Source organism: Panulirus ornatus, chromosome 68, assembly GCF_036320965.1.
Source record: "Panulirus ornatus isolate Po-2019 chromosome 68, ASM3632096v1, whole genome shotgun sequence".
In the NCBI taxonomy this organism is placed as follows: domain Eukaryota; kingdom Metazoa; phylum Arthropoda; class Malacostraca; order Decapoda; family Palinuridae; genus Panulirus; species Panulirus ornatus.
The window spans coordinates 11757284-11782918 of record NC_092291.1 but is presented as its reverse complement, the minus strand read 5'-3'; the positions used below and the strand labels follow the sequence as shown (position 1 = coordinate 11782918).

At 38.7% G+C, this 25635-nt stretch overlaps 1 protein-coding gene across 4 annotated transcripts in view; it reads right to left on the bottom strand.

Moving 5' to 3' along the window:
• Positions 1–6888: 6888 nt before the first annotated feature.
• The window catches only part of eRF3 (eukaryotic translation release factor 3), a 35415-nt gene continuing 16668 nt past the window's right edge, over positions 6889–25635 (bottom strand). For all 4 annotated transcript variants that reach the window (XM_071659592.1, XM_071659593.1, XM_071659594.1 and 1 more), the window contains exons 5-10: positions 21959–22156; positions 18687–18965; positions 15926–16099; positions 15043–15207; positions 13589–13682; positions 6889–8583 (exon numbers count right to left, since the gene is read on the bottom strand). In XM_071659592.1, coding sequence (XP_071515693.1) covers positions 8540–8583; positions 13589–13682; positions 15043–15207; positions 15926–16099; positions 18687–18965; positions 21959–22156 — 954 coding nt within the window. In that variant the 3' untranslated portion in view covers positions 6889–8539. The remainder of the gene's footprint in view (positions 8584–13588; positions 13683–15042; positions 15208–15925; positions 16100–18686; positions 18966–21958; positions 22157–25635) is intronic.

Sequence of the window (25635 nt, the reverse complement as noted above, 5' to 3'; positions counted from 1 at the left end):
GTTGCACTGTGGGTAAAAGGGGCCTTAGGATATGTTGAATGGTATTTATGGTGTTGTAGTGATGGGTTATGTCCAGAAAATAAGCAGGAATGTGCAACCCCTATTTGTCTGGGGAGTGTGGTTTCTGATGTGTTTGTCTGGTAGGCTGGATTTTAGACTAAGTTGAGAGGTCAGTAGTGTAGCACTTGTCAGGATATTGCTGGCTTATTGTGTTTCGTTTTCCTCATGACTATCAGCATATACATACATGTATATATTATACCTGGGAACCAGGGAGAAAGAATACTGCCTACATATTCCCTGCATGTCATACAAGGCAAATAAAAGGAGCCAGGGTCTGGAAATCCTCCCCTCTTGGTTTACTTTTCTAAAAGGGGTAACAGAGAAGATGGCCTAATGAGGATTTTTCCCTCTTAGGCTCTGTCCTCTGTTCTTAACACTAGACTGAAGTGGGTAAAACTGAAAGTGGATGGAGAGAGACGGGTGATTACTGGTGCTTATGCACCTGGTCGTGAGAAGAAAGATCATGAGGCAAGTGTTTTAAGGGCAACTGGGTAAGTGTGTCAGCAGCTTTGGAGCAGGAGACAAGGTATTAGTGATGGGTCATTTAAATGCAAAGGTGAGTAATGTGGCAGTTGGGGTATAATTGGTGTACATGGGGCGTTCAGTGTTGGAAATGAAGAGCTTATGGATTTGTGTGCTGAAAAAAGACTGGTGATTGGGAAAATCTGGTTTAAAAAGAGAGATATACATAAGTATACGCATGTGAGTGGGAGAAATGGTCTAAGGGCATTACTGGATTATGTATTAAATAATAGGCATGTAAGAGAGACTTTTGGATGTTAATGTGCTGAGAGGGGCACCTGAAGGGATGTCTGAACAATATCTTGTGGAGGCGAAGGTGAAGATTTGTAGAGGTCTTCAACAACAGAGAGAATGTTGGGGAGAAGAGAGTGAGCGAGCTTGGAAAGGAGACTTGTATAAGAAAGTACCAGAAGAGACTGAGTGTACAATGGCAAAAGGCGAGAGCAAATGACGTGGGGGAATGGGTGAGGAATGGGATGTATTTAGGAAAGCAGTGATGGCATGTGCAAAAGATGCATGTGGCATGAGAAAGGTGGGAGGTAGGCTGATTAGAAAGGGTAGGGAGTGGTGGGACGAAGAGGTAAAGTTGTTAGTGAAAGAAAAGAGAGGTGTTTGGACAATACTTATAAGGAAGGAGTGCAAATGACTGGGAGATGTATAAAAGAAAGCAGCAAGAGGTCAAAAGGAAGGTGCAAGGGTTGAAAAAGAGGGTGAAAGAGTATCATTAAATTTTAGATAGAATAAAAAGATGTGCATAAGACAAGAGAACAAACGGGAACATCGGTGAAGGGGGAAAGGGGGGAAGCAATAACAGGTAGTGATGAAATGAGGAGATGGAGTGGGTATTTTGAAGGTCTGTTGAATGTTTGATAGAGTGGCAGATGTCACGTGTTTTGGTAAGGGTGGTGTGCGAAGCGAGAGGGTCAGGGAGAATGGTTTGGTTAAGAGCGAAGAGGTAGTGAAAGCTTTGCAGATGAAATCTGGCAAGGCAGTGGGTTTGGATGGTATTGCAGAATTTATCAAAAAAGGGGGTGACTTGTGTTGTTGATGGGCTGGTAAGGATATTCAATGCATGTATGGATCAGGGTGAAGTGCCTGAAGATTGGCAAAATGCAAAGGGGATAAAGGTGAGTGTTCAAACTACAGAGGGACAAGTTTGCCGAGTTTTCCAGGGAAATCATATGGGAGGGTAGTGATAGAGAGAGTGAAGGGTACGTACAGAGTGTCATTGGGAGGAGCAGTGTGGTTTCATAAGTGGTAGACAATTTGTGTATCAGTTGTTTCCTATGAAGAATGTAAGAGAAATACTTAAAAAAACAGATAGATGTGTATGCAGCATTTATGGATCTGGAGAAGGCATATGATAGAGTTGATTCAGATGCTTTGTGGAAAGTATTAAGAGTATATGGTGTGGGAAGTAAGCTTCTAGAAGCAAAGTTTTTATTAAGGATGTAAGGCATGTAAGAGAGTAGGAAGAGAGGAGAGTCATCGGTTCTCAGTGAAGTTTGGTCTACAGCAGCGATGTGTGATGTCCCCATAGTTGTTTAATTTGTTTATGGATGGAGTGGTTTGGGACGAAAGTGCTAGAGTTTGGAGAGAGGGGTAAGTATGCAATTGGTTGGGGATGAGAGGGCCTGGGAAGTGAGTTAGTAGTTGTTTGCCAATGATACAGCTCTAATGGCTGATTTGAGTGGGAAACTGCAAATGTCGCAGACTGAGTTTGGAAAAGCGTGTGGAAGGAGAAAGTTGAGAGTAAATGTGAATAAGAGCAAGGTTATTTAGGTTCAGTAGGGTTGAGGGACAAGTTAATTGGGATGTAAGTCTAAATGGAGAAAAATTGAAGGAAGCAAAGTGTTTCAGATATCTGGGAGTGAATTTAGCATCAGATGGACCATGGAAGCAGAATCGAGTCACAGGGTGGGGGAGGAGAAGAAGGTTCTGGGAGCAATGAAGAATGTGTGGAAGGAGAGAACATTATCTTGGAGGGCAAAATTGGTTATGTTTGAAGGAACAGCACTTCCAACAATTTTATATGGGTGCAAAGCATGGGCTATGGACAGGGTTGTATACAGGAGGGTGGATGTGTTGGAAATGAAATGTATGAGGACAATATGTGGTGTGAGGTGGTTTGATCGAGTAAGTAATGAAAGGGTAAGAGGGATGTGTGGAAATAAAAGAAGTGTGGTTGAGAGAGCAGACATGGGTGTGTTTAAATGGTTTGGGCATATGGAGAGAATGAGTAAGGAAAGATTGGCAAAGAGGATATATGTGTCAGAGGAAGAGGGAAAAAGGAGAAGCAGGAGACCAAATTGGAGGTGGAAGGATGGAGAGAAAAAGATTTTGAGTGATCAGGGCCTGAACACACAGGAGGGTGAGAGGCATGCAAGGAAAAGAGTGAATTGGAATGATGTGATATACCGGGGTCGACATGCTGTCAATGGTCTGAACCAGGGAATGTGAAACGTCTGGGGTAAACCGTGGAAAGGTCTGTGGGGCCTGGATGTGGATAGGGAGATGTGGTTTCAGTGCATTACGCATGACAGCTAAAGACTGAGTGTGAACAAATGTGGCCTTTTTTTTTCTGTCTGTTTCCCTGGTGCTACCTTGCCTAATCCAGATGCTTCATTAATCAACCAATCCTAATGGAAGGATATATAGCTGGGTGAATTGCAGGCTTACTGTCCAAACCAGGATTCAAACTCAAACACTGGATTCAAACCTTTGCATGCATCATGATTAGAAAGGATAACCAGTACATAAATTCTTAAAACACAAACATTTAATAAGGTGCTTATGAAGCATGAAAATGACCGAAAGAGTACTGTACTAAGTGCTAAATCCTGAAAAATCAATGAAAACCGAAAATAAGTCCTTCGAGCAAAGCAGCCAAAGCAAATATGTCCTGATCCTTGGTCACCTATTTAATGTAAGTCAAAAAAACCCAGACCAGGATTTATCTTATTGAAAGCATGCTGTGATGCAACCCCAGTCTCAAGAGGATATTACACTAACCCTTTCAACCGTTACCCTGGTGCTCTCACTTCTATCTCCAAATTCTTTAAAATTCTCTTTGACTCTCACTTTCTCAAACACTGAATCCCATTTCCCTCCTGGTAATCACCCACATGGCTTTCACAGTGAGGTCCACAGGTGATTTTCCTTATTCCCTCTACTTTTCAAATCTTCTATTCAGCCCCAGCAGTTAGCGCGACAGATTTGGTTCTAAAAGTGTAAATGCCGATTATAAGAAAGTTTAAAAAGTCTTTGATGATAAAGGTTGTTCAAGAGATGGGGTCCCATGTGCGTAGAACTCCATACCAGAACAGCAGCAACGTGTAATCAAACACAGGCTCTTATGGGTAAAGGTGGAGTCTCTCTGTAGACATGTAACAAGGTAGGAAAGTAATAAGCCCAGTATTATAAGAATAAGGAACAACAGGGGTATGGGAGAAGTGTGGTAATTAAGAGTATGGTTGAGAGCTGAAGAAAGTGTATTGAAATGGTTTGGAGATACGAGTGAATGAATGAGGAAAGGTTAATGAGGATTTATGTGTCAGAGGTGGAGGGGAATGGAGAAGAGGTGAGACAGAATTGGATATGGAAGGATAGACAGAAAAGGGTTTTGAGTGATGGGACTGAACATGCTGGAGGATGCAAGTGTGCAGAGGATGGAGTGAACCGAAGAGAAGTGATATACAGGCCGTGACATTCTTGCTTTCAATGGACTAAACCTGGGAATATGAACCATTTGGGAGAAACCAAGGAAAGATCTGTGGGGGCCTGGTTATGGATAGGGGGCTGTAATTTCAATGCACTACAAATTAACAGTTAGGGAAAGGATGCAAGCAAATGAGGCCAATTCTTCTTATGATCCTGGCACTACCTTGCTAATGCATGAAGCCAAATAAATACAGAAAAAAATATAATCATACATTCATTTATAATTCTCTCAAGATTCCTCTCTGAAAGGGTGAGTATCAGGCAAGGAAGTTTATCAATCACACAGATAGTACAGATACTATAAGAAAATGGTGAAAAATATTGGCCGATATACATGATAATCAACTTGGCTGAAATTATAATCTAACAAGGTAAGGAAAACTACGCAGGTGGTGAGAAGATTCAGTGAATAAAATGGGCCTACATGTTTATTAGCAGATGCTAATAGAGGAATGATTACAGCTCGTAAATAAAGGATGGACTGGATGAAATTCAAAGAAATATAGAAAGTTTATGAAAAGCTTGCTTAATAGCAAAATCAATTTTTATGGAGTATGAATGTTTTCATTAATTGTGTTTTCTCAATGTTACATGATTTTATTCTTATTCTTTTCATTCATATATACCTATCTACGTATAGCTCTGATACCTGTTCCAACTAGAACTCCCTCAAAGCAGTGGCCACAGCAACAGTCTCCACAACTAAAGAACTCTATTGCCACTTCTTAGCATTTATTGCCTCACCCTTAACAGGGTACTGGCAGAAGGCAAATCTAGCACAGTGTTTACAGAGGCTCCTACCTAACGTCCCTAATGACTATATCTAATGATCCTACCTACTACTTCTACCTATTACTCCTGCCTATATGTGCCTACCTACTACTTCTATCTCCTGCTCCTACCATTTTGCCAAAAGACACGGCTAGCACATAATTCTCACTGAAGGAAAATCTTAGTTGCAAAGAATAAGCTGCATGAATGAAGTTTTGTCAAGTGTTACATATGACAAGGAGAGACTGTATGTTTGTGGACAGAATGCCAGTAATCAAAATGTTGGTGAGGCCGAAACAAAAGACAGCTACCTGGGTCAGAGGAGTGCTACTTGACAACCACTACAGTGCTGGCTCACTGAGCAGATGTCACTGACCCTCCTGATACCCAGGCAGGTGGTAAAGGTAATATACCTCCCTGGTCGTTGGCTGCCTACTAACTACTACCTTCAGGTCTTTCCTCATCTCTTACTGATAATGATTCTATTATACCGGTGGTGAACATTATCAAAATAGGATGTAATATACAAATGCTGAACACAGAATTAAAAAGTTACACAAAATAACAACAAATCTAAGTAATCATCACAGAGCCCATTGTGGTGGAATGAATGGGTGGGTGGGGGAGGTGGCAGTAACTTCATCACCCCCCCTCAGTTAACTTCAACTTTTCATTACTAGGATCACTGGCAATTTATATGACTTTTAAATTTTTTATGTTTATCTACAAAATGTTCCACCCAAATTCTAAAATTCATGTTCATAATCCCTCTTCTCATTCTAATCAATAATACAGATCCTAACTCCCCATCCTGCACATGTCTCTCTCTCTCTCTCTCTCTCTCTCTCTCTCTCTCTCTCTCTCTCTTACATGCTATCCCTGCCATCAATGCAAAATCACATTGTAGGTGTGTACCCTATCTCTCCTTATCTATCTACCTTCCCTCATCATTAAACCAAACCTTTTCCAAGGGTTGGAAAGATTGCACAAATGCATGCATCTTTTGCAAGAATTTTACAGAACTCGGGTTCCTTTCTCCACAAGCTGAAAAAGGGCAAGATTGCCCAGTTCCTTTAGGCTGATGCACTAAACATAACCACTTTGCATTCAAATTTACAAACATTCTAATTACCTAATTCAGTATTACTATGCATTTGCTGTAACTATAAAAATTTACTTTTTTTTAAATGTATGGAGAAAAGATATGAGAAGGTATTCAATTCAGTGCACTCTTCCCATTTGAGAAGGAAGGTAGCTGCTATGGGTCATCCTCTGAAAACAAAACCAAAGAATGTACAAAGATCACAGTCAACTAGCTTATAGGAGGTAACTCAACTGGCCTCTACTGCAAATGAAACTAATTCAATAGGAAAACTGGTGTAAAAAGAATATTCCACTCCTGCCTAGTCTCTCTTAATTAGGATTTACTTTCTTGACCACAATGACTTTTCCCTTACCTACACTCTTTTTACCTCATTCTCCAGATAACAATCCAACAGAAAACTGTTTTTGATGTGATAATCACACCAACATACAGACTACCTGTCAAACTGTTCCGAGTAAAGCTGCTGAGTGTCCACATGTAGAGAGAGTGGATATGCAATGACAAAGTGTTCTGTGAAAATTCTAAATGAGGGAACTACTTTAAATTCGGAATCCTATTGGATATACATGGAGAGAAAAAGATAACCCTCTTAATAAGGCAATGAACTATTATACAAATGATAAAGATAAAATACAAAAAAAAAGTCATGCTTTCAGCATTAAGTCCCATTAATAAAGGTTAAAAAACATAGGTCACAAAAACAATAGTCACCCTCCACATCCTGTATATTCGAACAAGTTTTGCATTTAGACAGGATAACCACAATAAAAAGATTTCTTGGGTTATTGAGAAAAAATTTGCAACAGCAAATATATAAATAACTCTTTATACAAGGGCTACTGGCAGCTCTTGGAATACAAAAAATTATGTGATACACTAACCTATTTTTTCATTAAGCCTAATAAACAGCCAAAACAAATATAGCATTATGAACAGTATAGGGAACCATTAGCAATTCCATTTGGAATTACATACAATTGCTCAAATTTAACAAAAGTTAAACAATTTAGCCGCATGAACAAGCCACGAATGATGAAAAGAGCAAGGCACCCAGTACACTCCATAGCACCAGTACTTTTCTCATTCCCAGTCCTGAAGGTGAAGGCTATATTTATATATATGTATATATATATATATAAAAAAAAATATACAAAAAGCTATGGAGTTCTGGAGCCCTCACTCCAAGATTAGCGGTAGCACTGGGCTCACACTGCACAGGCAATGTCCCATCTCTCCTCCTCTGTGCCATCTGGAATAAAAACAGCCTGCCAATGGCCAGCTGTGCGAATGACAAGACAGCTGTAACACTCCAAAAAGGAGAACCACCATAAAAATAAGCCACTGCATGTTAACACTAAAACGTGCAACCACAGGCACAGAGGAGGAAGCAAGGATGCACGTAGGACCTGTATGTGCTATTTATCACATAAGAAGGAATACCCACTGCCATTTCATCTCACCCTCAGAAGAGCTAAACACACAGTCCAGTCAAGAAGGCTTTAGCAGGTTTCTGTTAAAAACTGATTGCTGTTCTTCATATTTTCCTTGCAATGATCAAGCTGTGCTAGTAACCATCAGTAAACACTTTCAATTATCTCTTCACAGTCAAAAGTAATCATGCTTTCACTCAAGATAACAATGCATTCCCTTGTAGTGACCAATAAAAACCTGTTTTCTACTGCAGCATAGTGTGACTGGGGTCAGCACATTTCCTAAAGTTTGGTGCAAGAATTTTGTCACCTGCTAGGCCTAGTCTATGCGCATAGCTGTATCCTTGGATACATTCAGATCTTGTGATCACCTCAAGATTCACTGCTTACCATACTCCTACCCATACCATTAAAAACTTTATCACTTTATATGCACAAAAACCACATTCATGAAGCTATCTCTGGCAACCTCTTTGCATTAGAGATGTCTTAAAAAGAGACAATCCACACCAACTGTATTTACATGTAATATCGTCCACCGTAATTTCTCTCTGAACAGCCTGCCACATGGTGGGTGTAGAAAGACACATTCTCTTGCAGTGAAGATTTGTCTTCGAGGGTTGAGCATGGCAGGTACAGGGAAAAGGTGGAGGTTCTGGCAGGACACCCACACTTTGATTCTCTCAGTTGTTTGGTGGATGGACCAGTTGTGCGAGTCTTCTGCTCTCATGTGATTCATTTGAAGTTTATATCTTCATGCATTTTCAAGGACTGATTAATGTAAATGAACCTCTCAAAAATAATTCATTAAGCTCTTGATGTGAGCAAAATCTCTATTGAAAGGCATTGCACATTACTTTGATACCCTTGCATTATCTCTGGCTGTTTGATGCACAGTTTACTGAAGGCTCGCCAAGGTCCAAACATTTTACTCCACAACTTTCAGAACCTTACCAATAGCAATGGTTTTGCCTGAAAAAGAAAAGTGTTAAGTATCATTATCTATCTACAGATTTTTTTTTCTCATTTGTTTGCTGTTTATGTTAAAAAGTTAGTGCCCAAAACAGATAATGAAACAGCCTCATTCACTCATACCCATTCCCTACCTGTCATGTATTATGCACTGAAACCACAGCCACCTATCCACAACCAGGCCCCACACACCTTTCCACGGTTTCCCAAATCTCCTTCTTATTCCCTAATTCAGTCCACTGATAGCAGGTTGTCCCCTGTACGTCACAATACTCCTATTCAATTTATCCCATGCACACCCAACAGCCTAATGCATGTTCTGGCCCTGAGCACTCAAAACCTCATTCACTTCATCCTTCCACCTCCAGCTCAGTTTTCCCTTCTCCTCGTTCCCTCCACTTGTGATACATTCTCTTTGTCAACTGCTCTCCACTCATTCTTTCCGTCAGTCCAAACAATTTCAGTACAACCTTTTCAACTCTCTTCAACTATGCTTACTTGATCAACCCTCCTCACACCACATATTGTCCTTAAATATTTCATTTCCAACACATTCACCCTCTTCCTGACATTTTCGTCTATAACTCATGATTCACATCCATACAACATCGGAACTACCACACCTTCAAAAATGCCCATCTTTGCCCTCCAAGACAGTGACCACTCTTTCTACACATTCCTCATTGCTCCCAAGACATTCACCTCCTCCCCCATCCTATGACTCACTTCAACTCTTATGCTTCCATTTGCTGCCATGTTCATTCCCAGGTAACTAAAACACAACACTTCCAAAAAGTTTTCTCAGTTCAATCTCAAACCCAAATAACCTGTCTTTCTCCACTGCTAATACTAATAACCTTAATCTTATTTACAGTCTCCCTTAATTTCTCCTTTCACACACTCTCCTAAACTCAGATACCAACTACTGTTTCTCACAGTATATAAATATGTAGGTTTTACAATACCAATAATAATAATATAAAAAGGACAAAAAAATTAACACAATCTGAAAGATACAAAAAGAAGTTAATTCTCATGATTTTTAAATATTGCAGCTCTGTTCATTAAACTATGGCCTATCAGCAGCAAATTGGAATGAGAGGATACAAAGAGCTTTATGAAGCTGTACAAAGCATAACACATTAAGATGTATCCTGTGGGAAAAATGAGGAGATAAAGAGATAAGCTGCAAAGGAGGGAAAAAAGCTAGTATCATACAGCAATTAGAAAGTTACAGAAACTGCAATGAAGCTTGGAGCAACTACTTTAGGGAAAAAGGCCATGATAAAAGGTAAACAAGAAAGAAAAAATATGAAGTAAAAATTCATGAACCAATAAATATGGATCTTCTATAGTTTATTAGATATAAGGAGCTGAGGTAAATAAAATATATTACCAACATATAGGATGAAGGCAAGATTAAAGAAATAATCCCACTTTAGGAGACATAGCAATATGGCTGAAGGTGAACTAAGGAAATAATCCCATTCTGGGTGATAGGGCAAAAAAGTCGCAAAAAGTGGAAGATGACAAAGTATGTCATGTAACAAGAGTAACGCCAAATGGAAAGGGATGAATAGTCTATAGATGTCTTCAGATAAGCATGGAGGTAAGTGATCACTGACAGACTAGGCAGATGCAGATACCTTAATAATCTAGTCTGGATGAGATGCAAAAACTGGCAATTGAAAAAAAAAAAAATCAAGTGATGCAACATCAGAGAAACAAACAATCACTTGGAAATGCAGTTCTGCGTTTCTGATCATATTTGAGTGAATGCTAGAAAAGAAAAGCATTTATGAAGCACTCAACATTCACCATATGGCAGTGACATTAATTAGCTGAGGACTGAAAAGACTCAAAAGAGCGTCATAGGGAAGATAAGTCATTAGCGCATATGAAGCCTTTCCACAAAGGGTAAAATGAGTTACAATGGACCAAATGGATGAAAGGTAAAGGTAAAGTACCAAAAGTACACTTTGGGAAATCAATTCACAAAATCATGGGAGGAGATAGGTTGGAGCTAGCAATGGAAATGCCAAATAAACGCAATAATAAAAGGTACAAACAAGAAAAATTTTCTAAATATCACTAAAACTTATATAAAAAAATGGTGGCTGGCCAAAAAAACAACAAAAAACAAGACTGGATAAACAAATGGATATAATACAAGAATCTCTAAATCTGGCCATTAAATTCAGCAAAAACAGAAAAATCAAGCCATAATATCACATGCGAATTTGAAAGACGAGCAAAGTGCCAAAGCTTACGAAAATACGAAGCTATTAGGTGTGGCAATTTTTGTCAGACATGCAACCCAAAATACTGTAAACCAAGACAAACAAACCCACAATTATGGACACCCAAGAAAATGTTCCTGTCACATCAGATTAGCAGGTCCAATGCATGCAAGTATAACCATATAACGTAAGCAGCAGAAATAGATATCTGGCAGCAGCAGTAAGGGTATAAAAATATTGCTGAAAATATATCATTATATCATGAAGGGTGCAGCACTAATGAAAGCACTTGGTGAGTTTAGATGTGTAAGAATGATAACAGCAAGTACATATGTGTAAAACCAGAAGTGGGAACTAAAAGCAAGAGGCAAGTGGTAGCAGACAAGTAGAGTGGTGTGACAGAATGTAGGAATGTGCTTGACAGAGGCACCCAGTCAATGGACAAATCTTCGAATTTTACTATGGAGGACACTCTAAAAGATCCATCCTACTGTGACAGATAACCTAACCTAACCTAACCTGACTAATAGTGTTGATTTTTCACCAACTGGTAGGAGTACACTTTAAATAAAGGAAACATGAACCACATGAGGGGATGCATATAAAGTACAAGAACCCTTAGGAAGGACAGAATTTTCCAAGAACATTAAATATATACTTCCCATGTATTATCTGCGTGTCGAAGAAGACAATAAAGGGGGGGGGGGGGATTTCCTCCACTCCCATTTCTTACTTTTCCAAAAAGAAGAAAAAAAAGAGGGCCAAGTGAGGATATTTTCTCTTAAGGCTCACTTCTCTGTTCTTAGCACTACCTCACTAAAACAGGAAATACTGACTATGCATGAAAAGAAAAGTACGAAATTTGTTTGCATTAAACACAACACCCAACTATAAATAAGTGCAGCTAAAAATAAAGTGTCTGCTTCTGCTCCTCCTACAAAATGAGCTCATTTCAACCTTTAAGCTGCTATCATCAAATGATGATGCAGTTCATTTCTACTAATGTAAATTAATGGCTTAATGGTTCCTACCTTCATCTGAATACACACACACACACACACACACACACACACATGTACATATATGTATATATCTGACACCTGTTCCCTCCTGAAACTTCCTCAAGGGGGTGGCCTCAGCAACAGTTTCTCCATAACTAATGAACTTTAGTGCCACTATTAGTCTTTAGTGCCACACCCTTAACAGGCCATTGGCAGAGGGAAACTCTAGAGCAGTGTTTGCAGAGGCTAATAACTGATGTTCCTACTGACTACTAATACTCATTTGAATTCCCATCAATTACCCTACGAAGTCAACAGCTCTCTCCTGCCATTGCTAGAAAAAATATCACATACTTCAATCACCCATATATATATATATATATATATATATATATATATATATATGGAGGTGGAAAGATGGAGTGAAAAAGATTTTGTGTGATCGGGGCCTGAACATGCAGGAGGGTGAAAGGAAGGCAAGGAATAGAGTGAATTGGAGCGATGTGGTATACCGGGGTTGACGTGCTGTCAGTGGATTGAATCAGGGCATGTGAAGCGTCTGGGGTAAACCATGGAAAGCTGTGTAGGTATGTATATTTGCGTGTGTGGACGTATGTATATACATGTGTATGGGGGTGGGTTGGGCCATTTCTTTCGTCTGTTTCCTTGCGCTACCTCGCAAACGCGGGAGACAGCGAAAAAAAAAAAAAAATATATATATATATATATATATATATATCATAAAATGATGCGTATTAGGCAAGCTCCCATTCTCTCTCCCAAGTAAAATGTCAACTACTTAAAATTCAGTTAATTTCAAAAGAAACAATTACTACAGTATTATTCCTTATTCTGCATTTTCATGCGTTTGCCATTTCCCACATTAGTGTGGCTGCACCAGGAACAGATGAGAGAATGACTTTATTCACTATCACCCAGACACTACCTGTCATGTACAGTGCATTAAAACCAGAGCTCCCCATCCACAACCAGGCCCCACAGACCTTTCTGTGATTTCTTCCGACCATTTCATAAGCCCTGGTTCAATTACTAACTGTTATTTGTACTGATAATCATATAATCTATTCCACTTTTAAAGTTTTGGATATTGGTTAAAACTACATAAAACAACTGGTACGTGTCAAGTAAATTAGTTATGAGTAACATATAACGTGTATTGGGCTTAGGTATGTAAATCTACCTATCTTGGATAGTTACTACTAACACAAATTAAACATCAAACTTTCAGATAATTTAGAAATAATGAACTATAAGGTTTGCACATAACACAAACAACAGATATATGCTACAGGGTAATGCCTACATGTCCATACATGGTGACAGAGAAATGATGTACAAGATGACATGATAAGAAAATATCTTCAACTATTTATTCAATAATATGAATGACAGTAATGAATAGTTTCCTTCTTTTGGCCAGAAAAGAAGCTAAAAGGGATATGGGCCTGTTTTTGTTACACCAAGATGGAGGTAAGCAACATAAAATTACAAAACAGTAAAACTACATATTGAGCTAACGGCAAACACAGGATAAAAAGCATAAAGTTTTGCAGCAAAGTAAATGAAAAAGCATAATGGTGATAGTAAAGACTATAAAGCTACTCCTACATGTAAGATCTATATATTTGGTTTGAGACACTTACTTACAGGATGCAAAATTATTAGAGATAATGGTGAAGTATTTCATAAAAATGTATTATTCACCAACTAATCGCCTAGTACCAATGACATATAGAAACTTACCTTCATCTCTTAATGTAAACCGTCCAAGTTGTGGGTGGTCCTTGAAAGCTTCCATACAAATAACTCCTGAGGTCTCAAACCTCATAATGGCTATCTGCAATATAAAAGAATTATGCTCACTGCATTTTATGAAAAGAAAATCAATCATCTCTTATAAATGTGACCCCTCTTTCCACTCATTCCTCAGTGCTCATTGGACCTTCGTCGCCTCACACACCATGGCTCAATTCAGCTCCCATAGTTCCACCTGCTACCATCTCCACTTCCATGCACTTATAATACTCAACTTTCTCCAGGTTCCCTCCATTAAAAGTGGCACTCCAACCAACCTGTCTCTCTCTCTCCTGCAAAACTCCATTATCATACTGTTACTCACATTAGCTTAAGTTTCTCCTGCCACACACTCTCCGAACCCAAGTTAACATCTTCAGCAGTTTCTCTCTCAAATATACCACCAGAGATGTATCATCAGCAAGCAACAACTGACTTACCTCTCCTGAAGTACCTTACCTCCAACAAATTGCAGACCTCCTCCTTTCTTTAAAGCCTCTTTCTCTAAGACCCTAACATTCTCTTACCAACCACCCCCACCATAAACGGATTAAACACCAACAGTAACATAATACAACTTTGCCACAGACCCATCTTCACCTTAAACCACTTACCCATCTCTGTCTATGACTACTGCATTACTGTAACAATATTATATGTACCCAAGATAATCTATACAGTCATGTAAATACATTAATAACTTAATTGTGCTGGACTGCATATATGCTGTGATGGAGAGCGATGGGGATGGCTCTTCATGAGATAGCCAGGTGTAGGTAGCGGGATGGATATGGTCCCAGGGGGGATATTGAAGTGGGAGGTGGAGACCCATTAACCATTTAAATACAAAGAGAATATGCTCTTAACCCTTGATATTTACCTGTTGCACAGTCAGTAATTTTCTAGTGTGTACAGAATATTAAGATAATGTACAATACACAGGCCTACTCACTGATTAGTGTCTACTACTTATACATGACTGCAACAATATCATATGTATACTTGATACTATAAGGAATACAGTCATGTAACTATTGCAGTAATACCCATCTACTACAGTGTAAACTGTACTGTGACAGGAGGAGGCAGCAGTTACCATATGAAGGAAAGTGAGCAGAAGTTGTGAATCCATTAACCTGCTACAAGAGTTACTCCACTACCAACCTAATCATCAAATTCAGTTCTTCAGTTTAATATGCTTATGGATTACCCTATAAGACTGCTCAGTTAGCATTATTTGTACAGCCTCCTTCCTTTCCTACAAAGCCATTAGTCCTTTAAAATATTCTCTTTAATTCATCATCTCTATTTTCTCAAAAGGCATTCTCTGGCCTCTCTTATTCTTTCAATTCTACAATCATGTACCAATTTCACAGAAAAAGGCACTAACACAGTGATTGTACCTGATCCTGTTTCACGAACCGTGGCCGAACTTTTGACTTTTCTCCCGTCTTCTTATCAACTGTGCATATTAGGAGTTTGACTGTGACTTCTTCTGCTACTGAGTGAATGTGGCAGACAGCAGAGTACCCTGCACAGATTATTGACTTGTGTTCCAGGATAACAACCTGCAAGAAATAATAAATACAGTTAGGCCTAATTCTAAAAATCCCTAGAATAAGAAAATTCATTTTGAGAAGTGCAAAAATCACTTCGAAGAAGTGGGTGCTTTAGTAATTCTGATCCATGAAACTGAATCTCAGTGCTAAAGGATCTGAATCCAATGGTGGGTGATGAGGAAAAGGAGGGTGTAATTGAAAAACATTTAGCCATAGTGTTAATTCAACTTCAGAAAATCTTGTTGTACAGTACATTAATAGGGGAATGGTGATCAGAATACAGTTTCAACTGGTGCTTTCAAAATAATATTTGAGTGACTGAAGTTGGGGACCAATAGATATGAATGAATTATGTGGTAACTGAAATGAGTGCAATGAAAAAGATGTTTGATGTGAATATGCTGAGAAAGGTGGCAACTATAAGTCTCACCATTCCTTATTGGAGGCGAGTGTGAAAGTCGGTTGTGCATTTAGGAAAAGATGACTTGATATGTGTGTGAAAGAAGTCATGAAAGTGAGAGCTTGGAAATGTGGACTGTATGCAAAGCTATGAAGATGAACTGTGATTAATCGCATGGGGTAGAAAATATATGAAAGAAGGATGGAAAGTATTCTAGAAAGTGGCACTTAAGTAAAAACCACATTCAAGTTCATAACTGAGGTGTTCCAGTAACAATACTGTAGACCACCTCCAGGTCCATTCAATCATTTTTGGAAAAGTAAATACCTGTGCATCAAACATCCTCCCAGTTTTGCATGGATTATTTGGATCACACAGGACAAATCCTGGAGCAACATCAGCCTCTTCAACTCCCCTGAGCTTCACTTTCACATTCTCACCACAATTTACTAATCCAGTCTCATCGTCATCTCTCCATAACTGGTCAACATTGACTGGGGTCTGAAGCAAAAATATGTTAAATTAAAACTAAAGAGGCAGAAACTTCTAAAATATTTATCAAATTATCAATACAGCTCAACTGAAAAAATAAATCATTATCATATGATAACATACACATAACACAAATCTAGGCATATGTAAGTCATAAAGTATATATATATATATATATATATATATATATATATATATATATATATATATATATATATATATGATTAATTCCATTTCCAATACCACAGGAATGGATAAAATGCATACAACCTCTCAACTCCCATGTAAACAAACAAACCAAATTCAGTGATATAAAAAATATAAACCTCTTCCCATATATCAAAATTCTTTTCAAGATGCCAGTCTTCCTTTTTAGCAAGTCTATTAAATGATCTAAGTAAGACCAGTCTGATTAAATGATCTAAGTAAGACCAGTCTCTGATCAGCACAAATGAAGCACAGGCACTAAGGGTAAAACTACTCTGCCCCACGAGATACAGCATCACCCCCCAATGCGTCAGAAAGGTAGTGCCAGAAAACAGACAAAGAAAGACCTCAATCACTCACATCCATACACAAGGTGTCATGTGTAATGCAATGAAACCACAGATACCTATCTAAATCCAGGCCCCACACACCTTTTCATGGTTTACCTCAGACATTTCAAATGCCCTGGTTCAGTCCATTGACAGCACGTTAACCCCACTGAGTCATAGGGTGGGGGAGGGGGAGAAAGTTCTGGAAGTGAAGAGTGTGCAGAAAAAGAAAATGTTATCTCGGAGAGCAAAAATATGTATCTTTGAAGGAATAGTAGTTCCAATAACAATATGTGGGTGTGAGGCATGGGATATAGACTGGGTTGTACTGAGGAGGGTGGATGTGTTGGAAATGAGATGTTTAAAGACAAACGCGGGAGACAGAAAAAAAAAAAAAAAAAAAAAAAAAAAAAAAATGTGGTGTGAAGTGGTTGATCAAGTAAGTAATGAAAGGGTAAGAGAGATGTGTGGTAATAAAGAGAGAGTGGTTGAAAGATCTGAAAAGAGTGTGTTAAAATGGTTTGATATGGAGAGAATGAGTGAGGAAAGGTTGACAAAGAGGATACATAAGTTAGGTAGAGGGAACACGAAGCGGAAGACCAAATTGGAGGTGGAAGGATGGAGTGAACATGATTCTGAGTGATCAGGACCTGAACATACATGAGGGTGTGAGGGGTGCAAGGAATAGAGTGAACTGGAACGATGTGGTATACTGGGGCAGACATACTATCAATGGAATGAACCAGGGCATGTTAAACATCTGGGGTAATCCATGGAAAGGTCTGTGGGGCCTGGATGTGGATAGAGAGCTGTGGTTTTGGTGCATTACACGACAGCCAGAGACTTGAGTCAGAAAATGCAGCCTTTTTGGTCTGTTTTCCTGGCGCTGCCTTGCTGAAGCAGGGGGTAGCGATGCTGCTAACTGTGGTGCGGGGTGGCGCAGGGAATGAAGGCAAGCAAGTACGAATACATACGTGTATATATATGTGTATGAGTGTATATGTGTATGTATATTCCTACGAGTCCATGGGGAAATGAAACACGATGTGTTCCCATATGCACTTTCATGTAATAATCACATCATCAGGGAAGAAGGCATCCTAGCTACGTCTCTTCACTTTACATCACCTGGCTGCTATATTTCTTTCTTGTATTTCCCCTGATAATGTGATTATTACACAAAAGTGCACTTGGAAAATTACAGTGTTTCATTCCCCTATGGACTCATAGGAATGACCACACACTCAACTGTGATCCTTTCCAACACATAAGTATATGGGTATATGTTATGTATATGTATGTGTATGGGTATTTATGTACAAATATCTGTGTATATATCCTTGGGGATATGGATAAAAGAATACTATCTACGTATCTCTAACATATCAGGTAAGGCAACTGTATGGGGTGGGAGCAGGGTGCTGAAAATCTCTCTCTTGTATTATCAATTTCCAAAAGAAATAACAGAGGAATGAGCCAATGTCTTAGGGGCTCATTCATCTGCTCTTGGTGCAACTTAGATGGGAAACTGCAAATAAGTATAGATGTATCTATAAACATACTTAATCATGTTACTGAACTCCAACTGCTTGAGGTTACACCGTGAGTGAAGTCTCCTTTGTTGAGCCTGTACCACTGGAAGTACACCCTCGTCAAAGAAATTCTACCTCCAAAGAGACCAACTTCCCTCCTACTGGAAGTATTGCAGCCTTTCAAAAGAGGTCCTCAGTAACACCAGGGCTCTTTCATAGAAACTAGTCCCAGGGTAAATATAAATAAATCATAATATCTAATTGTTTTTCCTGCTTTTGCAAGGCAGTGAGCAAATGAACAGCCTCATTTGCATATATCCACTCTCCAATTGTCAAGAATAATGTCATCAAACCTGAGCATACCATCCACAGCCACACCCAGCAGACTATTTCAATGACTTATGATGACTAATATGAATTACAAATAGCAGGTAATGCCTGGCAGACTAGCATTGATGTGGGATCAAGCCTAATCTACAGAGATGAAAGTACAAAGCACACAAGTGGGTAATAAATATATCAACTGACCTTATTTGGCATCACAATAACATTATCGCCCTTCTTGCAAAATCCAGATTCAACTTTTCCCATGACAATTGTTCCTCTGTCATTGTAGCGGTCTACCACAGGCATCATGAAAGGTCCATTTACATTACGACTAAGAGCTGGTAGTGCATTAATGTATGGTATAAATGCAGGGCCTTTATACCATGGACATATAGAATCATCAATTGGTTCTCTTAGGTTAGCACCAGTGAGTCCTGAACATGGCATAAACATTATATCTTTGCTGGGATTGAAGCCAACCTGTGGGTGGAAGAAAAAAACAATAAACTTTCAAGTAAAAAAAACAACAGAATACTGTACTGGCAACATGTTTATCTCAGTTTAGCATCAACTTTAGAACTTATGACTGAAGCATATGATTGAGTATCTTCACTGAACCTATATAAATCATAAACTACGAAAGGATATCCTTTGCATCATCCCTCACTTACACAGGAAGACCCTACCAAGGAAATACGGTTTAGCAAGGCCCAGACCCAAACTCGACATTAGTTATGTGCATAGCACAGCAAACAATGCCAATTAAAAATTTTATTATCCCTTTATCTTCTGGCCTGTGAGTGCAATACTATGTGCTATAAAGAAAGGCACAGTTTCATTGTGGAGAGAAAAAACTCACAAGGATAGTTCCCCTAGCCTTGACGGCAATCATATTCACAAAAAAAAACTATGTTGAGCATAGGAAACTTAAAATTTTTGGTGCTATCCTAAATGGAAAGGAAGAAAGTGAGTGCTATAAATGAATAACCATGTTTCATGATAAAATAGGAATGAACCTGGTGAGCTATGAAGAAATCAAAATAAACAAAAACTATCAGAAAGGAAGGTAGAGCATTCCTGTATGAAATGGTTACACCTATGAAAATGACCAAAAGTAATTACATCTTACACCTCTCATAACAAAAATACATCCACAATCTAATAACCCAAAATCCATAATACCCATGACTTCACTCATCCCTTTGACTTCAAAACTCACTAATGACTTCATACTCATTAAAACTTAACTTCTTCCTATGACTCCAGTAATCAAAATAAAATTTCATTACTCCCTATATCCAACACTCAAAATTATTTCATAAATGCATATCTTAAAAACCTGCTTGACTTCAGCATCCTTAAATTTCCATTACCTTAAATTCACTCTTACCAAAGTTTCACTACTCACTTCACTAATAAACTTGACTTCCCTGGTTTTTGTAACAGCATCCTGATGTCATTAAACTGTTACTAATATACCATGACTTCCCAACTCTAACATATGCAACACTCCTTACAATTTGTCTTAACTGCTTCATTATTCAGCACTTAACAACTTGTCAATGAAAAGCAAACTGGACTCACAGTAAAGAGATCTGACCGTGTACTGTTACGAGCAGTCAAAAAAAAAATAAAGAAAAAAAAGAGTAGACAGCATTGCTAGATTTACAAAAGGCATACAATATGATCATGATAAAATGTGCTTTACAGAACACTCATGTTGACTGCAGTTCAGCAGTTATTGGAAATGAAATAAGAATGGGTGGAGATATAATTTTGAGATTATCAGAAAAATTTATATTAAAGTTCCATGGCCAATGGTGGAATTTTCTTATGAGCCACACTCCAAGTTAAACCTTTTCATAAGAGACAAACTGAAATTAGGGATCCTATGCCATTAAAGTCTTTAGCTGCTAAGAAAAACAATGAAGTTTCATTGCCAAAGGGTGATTTTTCTTTATCAGGAAATTAACACACATTTTTTTCCATGTCAAAACTCAGGCAAAATCCAAATTAAACTTTTGGGTCTTATGCCTTCAGTTCTTTACCTTTTACCTTTTTTTTTAAGTTGAAGGCTCCAGTTACGGACAAAAGTCCACATCAAGGCTGGGCCTCAACTGAAATGAAGAATTATGAAGCTGAAAAAGAAAATACAAGAAAAAGTATTTATGAATTTTTGTGGACATGAAAGACCTGTCTTTTGAAATGTGCCACAACAGGACAATGGAATAAGTGCTCATAATCTTCAGCTTGAAAAAGGCATCAGGGTCACTTCAGTCAAGTGATAAGCTGAATTAGTGTTTATAATGGCAGAGAAATGGGAGGAATCCAGGAGGAAACTGAGAAAGAGTAGCTCACGTAGGTCTAGAATTTAATTTCAGATGTTTGTATATCTGATGAGAGCTGTTTCAGTTCTTTAATTTCTGTGAATTTATCCATCTATACCTTTGATGCCTGTACCCTGCTGGAACTCCCTCAAGGAGGTGGCCTTACAATAAAGTCTCCATAATTAGTGAACAGTGCCACTTCTTAGCCTTCAGTGCCTCACCCTAAACAAGCCACTGGCAGAGGTCAACCCTAATCCATTGTTTCCTGTGGTTCTTACTGATTACTTCTATCTAATGCTCCTGCCTAGTTTCATACTTACTACTTCAACCTACTATTTCTATATTTCCATCTAATGCTCGTGCCTAAATGTTTCTACCTACTACTTCTATCTTTTTTCTTTTTTTTTTTAAACTATTCGCCATTTCCCGCGTTAGCGAGGTAGCGCTAAGAACAGAGGACTGGGCCTTTTTTGGAATATCCTCAACTGGCCCCCTCTGTTCCTTCTTTTGGAAAATTTAAAAAAAAAAACGAGAGGGGAGGATTTCCAGCCCCCCGCTCTCTCCCCTTTTAGTCGCCTTCTACGACACGCAGGGAATACGTGGGAAGTATTCTTAATCCCCTATCCCCAGGATACTTCTATCTATTGCTCCTAAAACATTATGCCAAAAGGCAGGGCTAGTGCACAGTTCTCACTACAGGAAAATCTAGTTACAATGAATGAGCTATGTGAGTTAACAACAGTAAAATGCTTCTTGAGTATCTGATTTAAAGTGTTCTGGTTGTGACCAAGGGTAAGATGAAGGTTAAACAAAATGAAGTGTATCTCCATATGTAGACACAGACAGATTAAAGACAAGAACAAAAGACAAGGCAATCCTTGTATGTCTGCCAAGTTATGTAAAAGACAAAAATAGCACTTTTGTAAGACTTAATAGTATTAAGAATGAGTAGGTATATATAAATACAGAAAAGAATCATTGTTGAATATGATCACCATGGTTGTTTATGGTTGTGATGGCAGTGTCATGACAGAATTGCATGGAATATTTTTACCCATATTCCAAACAAAACTTTTGAAGAGAGGTCCATTTGCCTTGCTGTCAGACTTAGGTAAACAATACTGAAAATACAATGAAACAACTAACCTTCTTGAGGTAGGGAACCAGCTTATCTTTGCATTCATTGTAGCGAATATCAGACCATTGCACTGTTGAATCATCCATCTTGTTGATTAAAACAATAAGGTGTTTTACTCCTGCAGTCTTAGCTAACATCGCATGTTCTCTTGTTTGGCCTCCTCGTTCAAAACCCGTCTCAAATTCGCCTTTTCTTGCTGATATAACCTATAAAATTGAAATCTAGAGTTCATTAATCTGTAAATTATAATGACAAATGCTGCACTTTTATTAAAAGTTCTGGAATTCAGAAGTGAACAAGCTCTAACCCTTAAGCAGGTAAGACTCTCTGATCTGACAGTGTAAAACCACATAACTGAATATCACCTACAGGATACCCATCCACTAGAGTTAAAATCCAGACATGATCTTAATATAAATAAAACCAATACAGAGCTACATTTTGCTTGAAGAATAAAACAACTATGAGTTATGAATTCCAAAAAATGTGGACTTTTCTAAAGGATGAATAAGGAAGCCCTTTATATCTAGTCTAAATCTCAATACTTCCAGGAGTGCTCATGACAGATCAAGCAAATCCATCAACAAAATAAACAAATGCACACCAAATTTTGAGAAATTTCAAACAGCTCTGAAGGTCAGTCATATATTATAATGTTATCAATGCTTAACTGGATAGGAAATGGTAAAAAAGTGTGAAATAAAATAATAATAATTCAATGATAATAATAATAATATCCCTGGGGATAGGGGAGAAAGAATACTTCCCACGTATTCCCTGCGTGTCGTAGAAGGCAACTAAAAGGGGAGGGAGCGGGTGGCTGGAAATCCTCCCCTTTCTTGTTTTTTTTTTTAATTTTCCAAAAGAAGCAACAGAGAAGGGGGTCAGGTGAGGATATTCCCTCTAAGGCCCAGTTCTCTGTTCTTAACGCTACCTCGCTAACGCGGGAAATGGCAAATAGTATGAAAAAAAAAAAATAATAATCATGATAATAATTATATCTATATTATTTATAATATAATGTAATAATATATTATTATTCATTTATCATACTGTCACTGTCTCCCGCATTAGTGAGGTAGCACAAGGAAACAGACGAAAGAATGGCCCAACCCACCCACATACACATGTATATACATACACGTCCACACACGCACATATACATACCGATACATTTCAATGTATACATATATATATATATATATATATATATATATATACCTCGCAAATGCGGGAGACAGCGACAAAGTATGAAAAAAAAAAAAAAATATATATATATATATATATATATATATATATATATATATATATATATATATATATATATATGTTTGAAGGAATAGTGGTTCCAACAATGTTGTATGGTTGCGAGGTGTGGGCTATGGATACAGTTGTGCGCAGGAGGGTGGATGTGCTGGAAATGAGATGTTTGAGGACAATGTGTGGTGTGAGGTGGTTTGATCGAGTAAGTAATGTAAGGGTAAGAGAGATGTGTGGAAATAAAAAGAGCGTGGTTGAGAGAGCAGAAGAGGGTGTTTTGAAATGGTTTGGGCACATGGAGAGAATGAGTGAGGAAAGATTGACCAAGAGGATATATGTGTTGGAGGTGGAGGGAACGAGAAGAAGTGGGAGACCAAATTGGAGGTGGAAAGATGGAGTGAAAAAGATTTTGTGTGATTGGGGCCTGAACATGCAGGAGGGTGAAAGGAGGGCAAGGAATAGAGTGAATTGGATCGATGTGGTATACCGGGGTTGACGTGCTGTCAGTGGATTGAATCAGGGAATGTGAAGCGTCTGGGGTAAACTATGGAAAGTTGTGTGGGGCCTGGATGTGGAAAGGGAGCTGTGGTTTCGGGCATTATTGCATGACAGCTAGAGACTGAGTGTGAACGAATGGGGCCTTTGTTGTCTTTTCCTAGTGCTACCTCGCACACATGAGGGGGGAGGGGGATGGTATTCCATGTGTGGCGAGGTGGCGATGGAAATGAATAAAGGCAGACAGTGTGAATTGTGTGCATGGGTATATATGTATGTATCTGTGTGTGTATATATATGTGTACATTGAGATGTATAGGTATGTATATTTGCGTGTGTGGACGTGTATGTATATACATTGTGTATGGGGGTGGGTTGGGCCATTTCTTTTGTCTGTTTCCTTGCGCTACCTCGCAAACGCGGGAGACAGCGACAAAGCAAAATAATAAAAAATAAATAGAGACATATACATATATACATATGTATATAATTTATACCTGCTGCCTTCATTCATTCCCGTCGCCAGTCCACCACACATGAAATGACAACCCCTTTCCCCGCACGCACGTGAGGTAGCGCTAGGAAGACAACAAAGGCCACATTCATTCACATTCAGTCTGTAGCTGTCATGTACAATGCACTGAAACCACAGCTCCCTTTCCACATCCAGGCCCCACAAAACTTTCCATGGTTTACCCCAGACGCTTCACATGCCCTGGTTCAATCCATTGACAGCACGTCGACCCCAGTATACCACATCGTTCCAATTCACTCTATTCCTTGCATACCTTTCACCCTCCTGCATGTTCAGGCCCCAATCGCTCAAAGTCTTTTTCACTCCATCCTTCTACTTCCAGTTTGGTCTCCCATTTCTCCCCATTCCCTCCACCTCTGACACATATATCCTCTTTGTCAATCTTTCCTCACTCATTCTCTCCATGTGACCAAACCATTTCAATACACCCTCTTCTGCTCTCTCAACCACACTCTTTTTATTACCACAAATCTCTCTTACCCTTCCATTACTTACTCGATCAACCACCTCACACCACAAATATAACATTGTTGGAACAACTATTCCTTCAAACATACCCATTTTTGCTTTCCGAGATAACATTCTCACCTTCCACACATTCTTCAACACTCCCAGAACCTTCGCCCCCTCCCCCACCCTGTGACTCACTTCCGCTTCCATGGTTCCAACCGGTGCCAAATCCACTCCAAGATATCTAAAACACTTCACTTCCTCCACTTTTTCTCCATTCAAACTTACCTCCAAATTGACTTGTCCCTCAACCCTACTGAACATAATAACCTTGCTCTTATTCACATTTACTCTCAGTTTTCTTCTTTCACACACTTTACCAAACTCAGTCACCAGCTTCTGCAATTTCTCATCTGAATCAGCCACCAGCGCTTTATCATCAGCGAACAACAACTGACTCATTTCTCAAGCCCTCTCATCCACAACAGATTGCAGACTTACCCCTCTCACCAAAATAATAATAATAATAATTCTTTCCTTTCATACCTTTTCACCATTTCCTGCCTCAGTGAGGTAACAGTAACATCATGAATATGTGTAAGCACATCAGGGGGAAAATCCTCTCTTGGCTCCTTACTTTGTTCACTCTTGTCAAAAAGTAATCAAACAAAATGGAAGGATTTTCAGCAACCCACTCCCACCCCAATTCATCAACTTCTAGAACAAGTAGGAAATACAGGGTAAGTTTTCCTTTCCACTATCCAAGAATAAATAATAATAATAATAATAATAATAAATAATAAAAATAACTATCTTTTCAATACTTGTTTGCCACTTCCTGCGTTAGCAATGTACTGCCAGGAACATAAGAAAATGAGGCACAATGGCCTCATTTTCTCACATACGTTCTCTAGCTGTCTAGTATAATGAACAAAAACCAGACCC